General features: G+C 39.1%; 1 protein-coding gene across 1 annotated transcript in view; it reads left to right on the plus strand.

Annotated features, from left to right (window-relative positions):
- Positions 1–8,168, plus strand: part of ppp1cb (protein phosphatase 1, catalytic subunit, beta isozyme) — a 14,164-nt gene extending 5,996 nt beyond the window's left edge. Inside the window, exons 3-8 of the mRNA XM_034308242.2 lie at positions 1,639–1,869; positions 1,997–2,101; positions 3,411–3,482; positions 4,064–4,215; positions 4,396–4,530; positions 5,007–8,168. Coding sequence (XP_034164133.1) covers positions 1,639–1,869; positions 1,997–2,101; positions 3,411–3,482; positions 4,064–4,215; positions 4,396–4,530; positions 5,007–5,111 — 800 coding nt within the window. The 3' untranslated portion in view covers positions 5,112–8,168. The remainder of the gene's footprint in view (positions 1–1,638; positions 1,870–1,996; positions 2,102–3,410; positions 3,483–4,063; positions 4,216–4,395; positions 4,531–5,006) is intronic.
- Positions 8,169–11,983: the final 3,815 nt, after the last annotated feature.

Below are 11,983 nucleotides of genomic sequence, written 5' to 3' on the forward strand. Positions count from 1 at the left end.
ATTGATGTCCTTATCTCAGAGCTAGAATTAGTTACCCCTATCTCCAGGCAAGGGTCTGTTCTGCATCAATGTTGTTGACCCAGTCTTTGTGTATGGGCCAAGTCTGCAATGATGTTGTTGACCTGATCTCCAGGCAAGGGTCAGTTCTGCATCAATATTGTTGACCTGATCTCTGGGTGAGGGTCAGTTCTACATTAACATTGTTGACCCAGTCCACGGATGAGGGTCATTTCCTCATCAGTGTTGTTGACAGTATCTCAAGGCATCAACTTTCTTGACCCTTTCCTGGAGCAAGGGTCAGGCTGGCATGCGCTCTGTTAACCTGATCTTCGGCCTAATGGCAGTTCCGCATGTGTGTTGTTGACCAGGTCAGGTTATTATTCGGCGCTATTAGCTCTGGCCAAAGGGCAGTTCCTCATTTAATATATATATATATATTTTTTTTACCCGATCTCTGGATGAGGGTCAGGTCCGCTTGGCAATTTTGAGCTAATCTTAGGTGAGGGTTTAGTTCTGCATCAGTGGTGTTAATACTTGCCCAGAGATTGGGTCAGCAAAGTTAATGGGTAGCTGACCCAATCCTGGGCTTTGTTTCAGTTCTTCATTGTTGTTGACCCGATCTCTGGGCAAGAGTCAGCCTCCTATTGACATGGTTGATGCTATCTCCAGGTGAGGGTCAAGCATTCATTGACGTTCTGACCCAGTCTCAGGCCGAGGGTCAGGTTGGCGCTGACATTGACCCATTTTCCAGACCAGGGTCCATTCCACTTCAGCATTCTCAACCTGATCTCTGGGCTAGGATTCATTCCGCATTAATGTTGTTGACCCGATCTCTGTCTGAGGGTCATGTATTCAAGTGTTGATCTGATCTCTGGGCAAGAGTCATGTCCGCACTGATTGTTACCTACATTGACCTATCCTCTGGGTAAACCTTTGGTGAGCGTTGATGTTGTAGAACTAATCCCAGGACTTGGGATTAGTACTACTACTACTAGTAGTTACTACTAGTGCAACGAAGGTTTATTTGTTTATTAATGTTCCTGTTAGTTTTGTTATCTCTATCTGTATGACAGTGTTGCTTGTTTTTACATATTAATATTATAAAAATATTCAGTTTTGCCCTGTTCATAGTGGCAATGGTGTGAGTAATAAAATATCTTCATAAGATTTGCATATGTTTCAAATATTTAGATAAATTCATTTTTAAAAATTGAATGGAAACGCAGCTGTTTTTGACCATGTTTAGCACACATTGTCTCCTTTTTTAATTGCGTGTTGTTGAATTGTACTTTGCATTGAGCTGAAGGTTTTGTTTTTTTACCTCCTGTAACTTTCTGACACTATTTCTGAAATAGTACCGCAGTCGAAGTTGGCTCTTGTCGTAGCTGGATTGGATTCTGTCTTACTTGGAAATGGTTTTGGATAAAAGATTCTCTGTACCACAAAATAGCTAATCCAATGTCTGCCAAATTTGTAGTCCTTTATCTTGTTTATTTTTGATGCCAAATGACCAGGAATGAGAGCTTCCAGACAAACGTAGCAATGCAGTCAAGGAGAAAGGGAGCTGTTGTCTTATTTTCTCCAACTCTGTATGATTGTACGATTTTGCATGTATAATTATGGCGTGTTACCCTGCAGGTGATATCCATGGTCAGTACACCGACCTTCTGAGGCTGTTTGAGTACGGCGGTTTCCCCCCAGAGGCGAATTACCTCTTCCTGGGCGATTACGTGGACCGAGGGAAGCAGTCGCTCGAGACCATCTGCCTCCTCCTGGCCTACAAGATAAAATACCCCGAGAACTTCTTCCTGCTCAGGGGCAATCACGAGTGCGCCTCCATCAACCGCATCTACGGCTTCTACGATGAGTGTGAGTCCACCTTGGGTCAAATAGTCATTTAGGTTTAGTGACTTTTTTAAAATGAAGAATGCTTCCACTGCGTTTGTATATGGTACACGGTTATTTTATTTATTTATTTTTTTTATTTTTTTTACAGGTAAGCGCAGGTTCAACATAAAGCTGTGGAAAACCTTCACTGACTGCTTCAACTGCCTCCCCATCGCTGCCATCATTGATGAGAAGATTTTCTGCTGCCATGGAGGTAGACACCTTACTCACTCTTGCTGAATACTCAAAATGTTAAACAATGCACTTACACGAACACATTTATTTGTAAATTATTTACATTTTCATAAGAAATGTGGTTTTCTTGAAAAGCCAGTTAGTTAGGGAAAATGTTCGTATCCTACGTTTGTGTAAATTTGTGTTTAAGGAGACTCACTAAATCGAACCTCAGTTGTTCTACTTGATCTCAAGTCCTCGAGTCCTAAGTATGTCAGTGAGTTACTGCGATTTTATACGCGGATTGCGCGTTCAAGTTAAAATCGCTTATTTGTTTCAGTTGCACCCCAGTTTAATCAACAGCCGCTCCTTAGTAACGGTTGAGCAAGTGAGAGCCAAAACAAATCCATAAATTAAGACAAATAAGACACCCCATTCAATTACGACGAAAGTAATGGCGCTCTCTGTAAGCCTTGCCTTTTATGGCGTTTTGTGGGCGTGGTTAAATGTAACTCACCTGTACCATGATCATGCCTGGTAATTCACAGCTGTTTGGCGTTTTTAAATATGCACACGTGATTATGAATAACATCATAGAACAGCGCGACCGAAACTCGTAAATCTAGCACTATTTTCTTTTGTTAGATTTGGTTGAAAATATTTGCACACAGCTTTATTAAATGTTTTTATTAAAGGCCCAATGTAACCACATCATCACTGCTGAACAGCAGAAACCGTGTTTGTGATAAATGATGACACTTAAGCGGTTTCTTTTAGTTGGGCACTGAAATATTCAGACTCGTTTGCGTGCTATGGGTGATAGGGCCTTCTCATCTTACGCTCTAAAACTGTGGAGCTCCCTTCCATCTGATCTTAGAGAAGCCCAATCTCTTAGTACATTTAAATCTTCTCTTAAAACATATTTTTTATCATTGCTTTTATTTGATTACTTTTTGTTTTGTTATTAAATTATTGTTATTACTATTATTATACTCTTATTTAAAGTGCATTGAGAGGCCTTTTTAAAGGCGCTATATAAAATAAAGTTTATTATTATTATTTTAGATTTGACCCCTGAGCTGAGACCTGAGCCGCTCTGTGACTGTAAATATAGCGTTTTAGACATAATCTAAATAAGTAAGGCTTTTTTGTAAATTTAGACTTTTGTAACTACGCTGTTATATGTACAGAGTTTTAAAAAGTCAAAGTATAGCCCATCTAGTGTGGAACTTCAGACTACAACTTTTTTTTGTTTGTTTTTTTTTCTTGTCTTTCAATAGTTATTCATCGAGAGCGTCACTGATACAGTCATTTCTGGTAATCAGTTCATAATTATTCCTCCTTCTCAGGTCTCTCTCCTGACCTGCAGTCGATGGAGCAGATCCGAAGGATCATGAGGCCCACGGACGTTCCTGATACAGGTGTGTGTCTGTGTGTGTGTCTGTGTGTGTGTCTGTGTGTGTGTCTGTGTGTGTGTCTGTGTGTGTGTCTGTGTGTGTGTCTGTGTGTGTGTCTGTGTGTGTGTCTGTGTGCGTGTGCACGCGTGGAGTAAAGTCTGAAAGTCCGCTACCAGCAACTTTATAGTTTATCGGTTAACATCAGTTAATACAAAAACGTGTAATAGAAAAATGTTTCACAAGGAAGCTCCTGACATTGTTCACTAAAAATGGAAGTTTTAAGCGTTGGTTATTGAACACTTGAATTACCATTTAATTTTAATTTAATAGATTTAATTGTATTTATTTTTCATTTGACTAATTGGCAACATTTAGATGATTAGGCAATCTCCACTCCATTAGCTAATTAGGATCATTAATGAAATTAAATACCTTAGGTTGTGTACCTTAGTAAATAACATAAATAAACCTGTTTATATGCATTAATGTTTAGTCCAGAGTTTGTATTTGTAAGTATAGAATTGATGATAACCAGGTTTGGTGTGTGTGTTGTGTGTGATTGTTTCTCTCTCTCTCTCTCTCTCTCTCTCTCTCTCTCTGTGTAGGTTTGCTGTGCGATTTGTTGTGGTCAGACCCTGATAAAGATGTGCAGGGTTGGGGAGAGAACGATCGGGGCGTGTCCTTCACCTTCGGAGCCGACGTGGTCAGCAAATTCCTCAATCGCCACGATCTGGACCTCATCTGTAGAGCGCACCAGGTAAAAACTTCCTCAGTTCTCACTTCTGATTGGTCAGAAGGTGTTGATTAATTTTCTACAACAGCAGCTCTGACAATCACAGGTTTATATATTTAACTGTTGTTGTTTCTACAGTAACAGCTCATTCACAGGGACTTGTATAGCGGCTTATTTCTGATCGTTTCTCTCCGTTACGTGTAGGTGGTGGAGGACGGGTACGAGTTCTTTGCGAAGAGACAGTTGGTCACTCTGTTCTCAGCGCCGAATTATTGCGGAGAGTTCGACAACGCCGGGGGCATGATGAGCGTCGACGAGTCCCTCATGTGCTCCTTTCAGGTACATCACACACACACACACACACACACACACACACCACACATTATTCTTTCAGTTTTTGGTTTCTTACATTTGTAATTTCATACTGTTCACTGAGAAGAGGAAATCATATTTAGATTGACTGCAAAAAATGAAAGAATAATAAATCATAAAATTATTGCACAAATCTCTTCTTATTTTTCATGTTCTCTGTTTATCTTTCTTTCTGTCTCTGTCTTTTTCTTTCTATCTCTTTGTGTGTGTCTCTCTCTCTTTTCTCTTTCTTTGTTGTTCTGTCTCTCTCTCTCTTATCTGTCTCGTTGTGCCTCTCTCTCTTTCTTTCTATCTCTCAATCTTTTTGTCTCTCGTGTTTTTTTTTCCTCTGTCTTGGTCTTTTGGTCTTTCTGTCTCTCCATCTCCCTTTTTTTCTGTTTTTCTCCCTGTCTTTCTGTTTCTCCCTGTCTTTCTGTCTCTCTCTCTCTCTCTCTCTCTCTCAGATCCTGAAGCCCTCAGAGAAGAAGGCTAAGTATCAGTACGGAGGTGTGAACTCGGGCCGCCCCGTCACACCTCCCCGCACCACACAGGCCCCGAAGAAGAGGTGAGCGGCCTGCCCCGCCCATCCAAACACCCCCCCCAAACATACACAGCCTGGAGGCGGTACTTACTCACAATCAGCCTCTCTCCCTCTTCCCTTACTCTTTTCTTAATGTTGGTGTACATAATTTTTTGCCGTGATCAGGTGATAAGCGCTTTCTGTATGTCTCTGCCTGTTCAGTGGTATTTTTAATAATATTCATATTAATAATTACATGGATGCGAATGGAGGATTCCCCCATCTCTCTCTCTCTCTCTCTCTCTCTCTCTCTCTCTCTCTCTCTCTCTCTCTCTCTGACGCAGTATTGACATTAATATCGATGTAACAGTGATTTCTACATAGGGTGTTTAGTTGAAGACTTTAAACCGGGGGCTTTAAGCTTAAAGCTCGTCTTTATCAGTATACACACGCTCTGTTTTTACTCACGTGGCTCTGAAAAGAGTGCATTAAGATGTACAGCGCACACACACACACACACACACACACTACACACTACAGTGTGACGTAATGCAACCTCGTTATAAGGCCAGGCTTCGGTATATTTTTAGCCATCCACCAGTGACTCAGAGGCCGAGCGAGCGACACGGAGAGATAGGACGAGCGAAGGAGGGAGTGAACGACGCACAGGATGAGATGTGCGTGTAAAGAGTATTTCAGTGTCGCTGTGAGGGAATAAAATGATTTTCCACAGACATGGTCATGAATCTGCTTTAAAAAGCGTTCTAATCTGTACCTTTCTACCTAATCTGTAAGTTGTGCTGATGCTTTGCATGGCATAAGAATAGGGTTTTGTTTGTTTGTTTGTTTGGTTGTTTAATTCTTGGCTCTGAGAATTTTTTTTTTTTTTAACTATCCAACATCAAATCCTTCATGGCACAATACAGACAAGTTGTCATAGGCAAGGATATAAACCATATGGTGCAACCAAATGAGACTCAGAACAGACAGACATTTTGTAAATGTGAACCTCTTCCTCAAATGAGTTAAGACTGGAGTTATTCTTGGACCCCTGATGCTAATCCCAGCGTGTATATTTCTGCCGCTAACTACGCAGCTAGACGTTCATAATAGAAAACAACTCTTTATTGGCAGCTTCACTGAACTATGGCATAACACTACAGTAACAGTACTGTGATAATGCTGATTGCTAACTTTGGAGCAGCTACGCATTTAAAATAATAACATGAAGATGCTTATGATTCACTTTCGGTTTGTTGTATATGCCAGTAAAGCGCTTGTTTCCTCTACACACCATCGATTCCTGGCTGTGATCTCAATTCTGTTGATTTTTCTCAGTAATAATCTTCAAACCCTTCCTGTTCACGCTTTTTCTTAACAGCAGCGAGTAAATAACTCAAGATGCTCAGGTTGTCATGGCGATAAAGCGACCCTGACGCCATTTTTCAGCTTTATGTTGCAGATGCAGTAACTGTTACTATAGTCAGCTAGCTAGTTTTCTCAAACTCCGTTATTTTATTCGTAGCTAGCTAACTACCAAGCTACATGAATTTTAACCTCATGATGTAGCTTTCACAAGCTAGCTTTATGTATTACTTTAAGCTATTAGCGAAACTAGCCAGCTGTTTATGTTTAGCTAGCTGTAGCAAGCCAGATTAAAATATTTTTCAAATCATTTCATTCTGGCACGAGTACGATGTGATGCGCTGCATGGGATTTTTGAGTACACAGTGCAGGAAGTCATGTGACTGATTTTAGCCAGTAGAACAGTGTGTATGATATCAACAGGGAACTCCACAATCACACCATCAACACCGGCTGTTCTGTGGTGGTGTGTCTCTTTCTTTCTCTCTTTCTGTGTTTCTCTTTTTCTGTCTCTCTGTCTCAGTTGTTCTGTCTTTCTGTCAGTCACTCTGTCTCTCTGTTTTTCTGTCTCGTTCTGTTTGTTTCTGTCTTTTTATCTCTTGTTTTTTGCCTTGCTCTCTCTGTTTTTCTCTCTCTCTCTCCCCCCATGTTTCTTTTACTGTCTATCTCTCTGTCCATCTATTTGTCAGTCTCTCTCTGTCTGTCTGTCCATCTGTCTGTGTCTCTCTTTCTGACTCTCTCTCTCTCTGTGACAGTTTCAGATTAAACACCAGCACCGTGTCTGTGGAAAATGATTAAATAATTATTAAAGATTTCATTGCACTTATTACTGGAAAACGTCCATCACGATGTTGAGTCTCGATTTAAACAGGGCGAGGATTCAGAAACAAAATCACACACGCTTGTATTTGCACAGTGCTTTTTCCTGTTAATGATTATAATAATAGTGTTGATGTTAATAGGGGGATTTTGAAGTGCAATAGCCACTACAAGTCTCTCTCTCTCTCTCTCTCTCTCTCTCTCTTTTTCTCTCTCTCTCTCTAAAGCGCAGTATTGACGTGATGGTGATTTCTCATAGGGAGTTCATTTAAGATTTAAAAAGAGGACTTTACAGAATTAATTGCGTTTTTCCCCCTCTTATTCTCGTTTTTGTTTGTTTTTCATTCTTAAATGGAGAAGTGATGTGTTTTGTTTTTGTTTTGTTTTTTTTTCCAGTTTGGACATACTTCCTGTTAAGTACTTGTTTTTTTAAAAATGTATTCAGTTTGAGAGGTGATAGTCGGTGTGTTTTTTGTGCACTAAGATAAATGTTTTGGGGAAGACGAGTGGTTAAATATATAAAAATGATAGGGAAGGGAAGATGGTTGTAGTGATGGCGCCCCCTGGTATCCACCTTGTGTCAGCACAAGAGAGAATAAAAACACCATTTTTTACTTGATTTGGAGGCAACAATGACGATTAAAGAGGAGAAATCATTTGATTGGCTGACGCTTCTGTCAGTCACTCATGTTCTCCAGAGGAGAATTCGTTCTTTTTCTTTCTTGCTTGCTTGAACATTGTTGCCTCTTTTGACATTTGTCATTTCTTTTCACTGATATGTCATAATTTTATTTTGTTTTTAATTTTGTGGGTTTTTTTCTTCTTTAATTTATAATTGGATGTCAGGGAACATATTCCAAAACAAACAAAATTTGTATGTGGGTTTCACGTTCTTTGAACTCAATAAATGGAGGTAAAACAACTTACTGCCTTATTTGTGTGTGGGGGTTTTTTTTTTTTTTTTTTGGCATACTTTGAGTTGTTGTTGCTGTTCCTCTTTCAGCTGCTCCCATTAGGGGTCGCCACAGCGGCTCATTGGCTCATTGGTATTTGATTTGGCGCAGTTTTTACACCAGATGCCCTTAGCAGAGCATGGGACCGGCACTGAGAGCGCACTGTTGCACGCAACAGTTGGTTCCCCGGTCAGGAATCAAACCCGGGCCACAGCGGTGAGAGTGCTGTGGCCTAACCACTAGTCCTTTTCAATAACAGCATGTCCTGGAGTGTTTTTCCTCCCTCTGATTCCATTTTCTTTTATTTCTTTTTTACATTTTGTCCATTACTAACTACATTTAATGTTGTGGAATGTCCACAAAACAGTTAGTTTCTATTGTTACGTTGTTATTATACTGTTATTTAAATATTTGCAAGTTATTCCGAATACTCTGAAAGGCTTCAAATAATGGGTTAATTTATCGAGTACAATTAAAGCAGATTTTTTGGGATTAAGAGCTTTTTTTGGGTTATGAGAAACAACAGTTTGACTGGAGAGACTTTTAAGTGTAGAGTATAACCTGTATATCTGTGAAAGAAATCTATAAACTGTCAGCTTTTTGCTTAGCGAAGTGCATTTCAAGACTAAATAGAAGAGATGAGGGCAAAAACAGTTTAACGTCTCCATGGATAAACATTAATTTTACATTATAAAAGTTTTACCTCAGTGTGCAACCGTTTATTGGTATAAGGGTTTTTTTTTTCTGAAAAGCATAAATCAAAGCAGAATTGCTGCCATCTATGCACTAGTACAAAAACTAATTTGCATTTAAATGAGGGAAACAATACTGGTACTTGAAATTCAGTATTTGTTCCAAAACTTCCTGAAATTCCTCAGTCACAAAATTCATTTTGTAGCGTACGGTATCTTTTGTCTAAGCTGTATAAATGTGCAGCAGTGAAGACAAATTTCTTCATGAATTTAATGAAATCAGTGATCTGGATTCAGCTACTAGATGAGATGGAAAAACGCAAAACTGATAGATGGAGTTAAAACGTTTATGTTGATATTTACGACAAAAATCTTTTTAGGAAGGCGGCTTGATTTTGTAAGCACTTTTTCTTTAACGTTTTTTTGTTTTGTTTTGTTTTGTTAGTGCTCTTGTAAATGTTATGTTTAATTTTTCTTAATTCCAATCCCTCTGACCTCCAAGGCACCACAAAGTCCACTTGACCTATTAAATAATAAAACGGATTTTATTATAGCACTGGACTTTTAATCAATGAAAGGGATGCATTGAAAGGGAAGTCGACAAGGATGTGTTTAGAACCAATAAGCACTACGATGTTTACTGTATTAGCGCTTTATTCAGTTTATTTTAAAGGAGAAGAGGAGAGTCTTTCAGTGCCCTCGCTCCTCCTGCCTCCAGCCGATGGGGGTTGAGAGGGGTGGTCCTCCTCCGTACGTGTTGTAGAGCCAGAAGACGAGTGTGAGGAGGAAGCAGGGCAAACCCATGTGCAGGTTGGAGAGGAGCCACAACAGCAGCAGCCACAGGCTGATCTGTACCAGCAGCACAGGCCATGACTGGTTACCCATGATGCTCTGCTTCAGTGTCACAGCGGCGTGGTGCATCCAAGAGAATAAAGCACTCTGCTTCAGCCAGGTCACCACAAGTCTGAGGACGGAGCGGACGCCCACCGTGGAGCTCGACTGGGAAAAGAACAAGGTACTTCGGTTAGAGAGCAGAGAGAACATATTATAAAGATAACAGGAATAAAATACTTGGGGGGTGTGCTATTATAGTAAAATAATCATTGACCAGAGTGTTTTATTCTTATTATACCACAGGAATTTGTCAGCAGTTACAATTTGTTTCATTAACAAACAGTGCATCAGTTTTTAGTTAGATGTATTATTGTCGAACACCCATGAAACAAGTTAGTTCCTGTTCTCGTTTACGTTATAGTAGCTATAAACAGTCATATCCTCACCATCCTCTCTCTTCTCTCTCAGGAAAAACACCGGTTGTCATGTTGCCTAGAAACCACAAAGTGTAAACTCCTCTGTCCTGAAGATGTCGTAAAACTTAGTTACAGCTTTACCGCTGTCTACTGCAATGCATTGACACTGGAGACTCCTCCCATAAACGTTAAACAAACACCCCCTTACAGAAAACTTTATCAACCATATCAATGATTGCACGTTTTTTTTTTTTTTACATGAAGTTTACGTGAAGTTCCTGTAAATGAGCTGTTACTATAGAAACGATAACGTATTAGAGTGAGCGCATTAATATAAACCTGTGATTTGTGGCTGCACGACTGTCAGAGCTGCTGTTCTAGAAATGAATCAACACCTTCTGACCAATGTGATATCTCTCAGGATGATGATGATAATGATAAAAGTGGTTCAGGTGATCTTGTAAAACAGAACAGAGAAGCTTTTTCTGCCAGTATCTCCATGTGTAAAAGTGATGAGTAGTGATGTGTTTGGTGTCGTCTTGCGGTTTCAGGATCACCTGTTGATCTGCTGTTAGTTGAGAACTCGGTCCGACACTTTCTCTGTGCGCTGGACTGTTCTTTACGTTGGCTTTATGTTTCGAAGTCTGGTCTTTTCTCCTGGCTCTCACTTCCATATTATGATTTCCTGTGGAATATATATTGATCTAATTTATGTGATTTAGCTGAAATCTTTATTTAATGTGTATTAAAAAAATTATCTGTAACATCAGATTTCATAACTTTATCATGGCATGATGTGATAACAACAGATCTTCCTCCAGCTTTGTGCATAATGGTTTGGGGAAAAATCACATAAGGACAGTTGTCTTTATGGTTCTTTATTATGAACAAATTTGAAAAAGGGGATCCCACAATACTAACCATTTTTATTATATAATGGTGTTGTGAAAATAGAAATAGACAAATGAATGTATGACTATTAACAAAAATGGACACTTTTTAACAACAATATCACTGTGGTAATGTTGTGTCAAATTGAAATATGGGGTGTAAGTGGGAAATTTGAATTTAATTCCTTTCTTTTTATGATGTAATTTTCATACAGTATCTCACTATAAAGCAGGTCTTTTTTTCCTTCAGATCAGGTATTAATTGTCAATTCTAAATGGCCAAAATGGTGGTAATAGGAATCTGGTGGATTGGAACCAGTAACATCAAGAGTAGTGACCAAACTGAAATATTGACAGCTTGAATAGCTTCCATTTAGCTAAATCATTTTAGTATAATGAGCTAGTATTTATAACAGTGTTAATGTTTGGTTTATTCCATCTGAGCAAAGTTAAACATAAACTGTTTTGGGGTTTTTGGAAAATTATTTCCACCATTTATATTTTGGAGAAACATGACCACTGAGGAGAGTTTCGAAGATTTTTTATTATTAGTAGTAGTAATAAATATTCCATAAAAGAAACACATTTGCTGGATATTTTACCATTGCTTTTATATGTTGAATAAATGAGTGGTAAAATGTTCTTAAAGACAAATAAAAGTAATTTGGGTTATATAGTTTTTCCCTGTCAGCTGTGAGTATCAAGTGTGTGACGCAGTGATGACGTTTTTTCAATATGGCGAACCGGTAGAAGTTCGGTTAAAGGTTGATGCTAAGAGTAATTATAGTCTCACTTTTAGTTGTAAATATGTCTTATGTTTGGTGATTTAGCAACACAGCTGAGGGAAATGTTGATGTTTTCTATGTTTTTATCTTGTTTTCAAGTTAATAGACTTTTTAAATCCAAGCTAAGGAGTTCATGCTCGCGGTCCATGTTTCCCAGTTGCCTAGCA

Source organism: Pangasianodon hypophthalmus, chromosome 10, assembly GCF_027358585.1.
Source record: "Pangasianodon hypophthalmus isolate fPanHyp1 chromosome 10, fPanHyp1.pri, whole genome shotgun sequence".
Lineage (NCBI taxonomy): Eukaryota > Metazoa > Chordata > Actinopteri > Siluriformes > Pangasiidae > Pangasianodon > Pangasianodon hypophthalmus.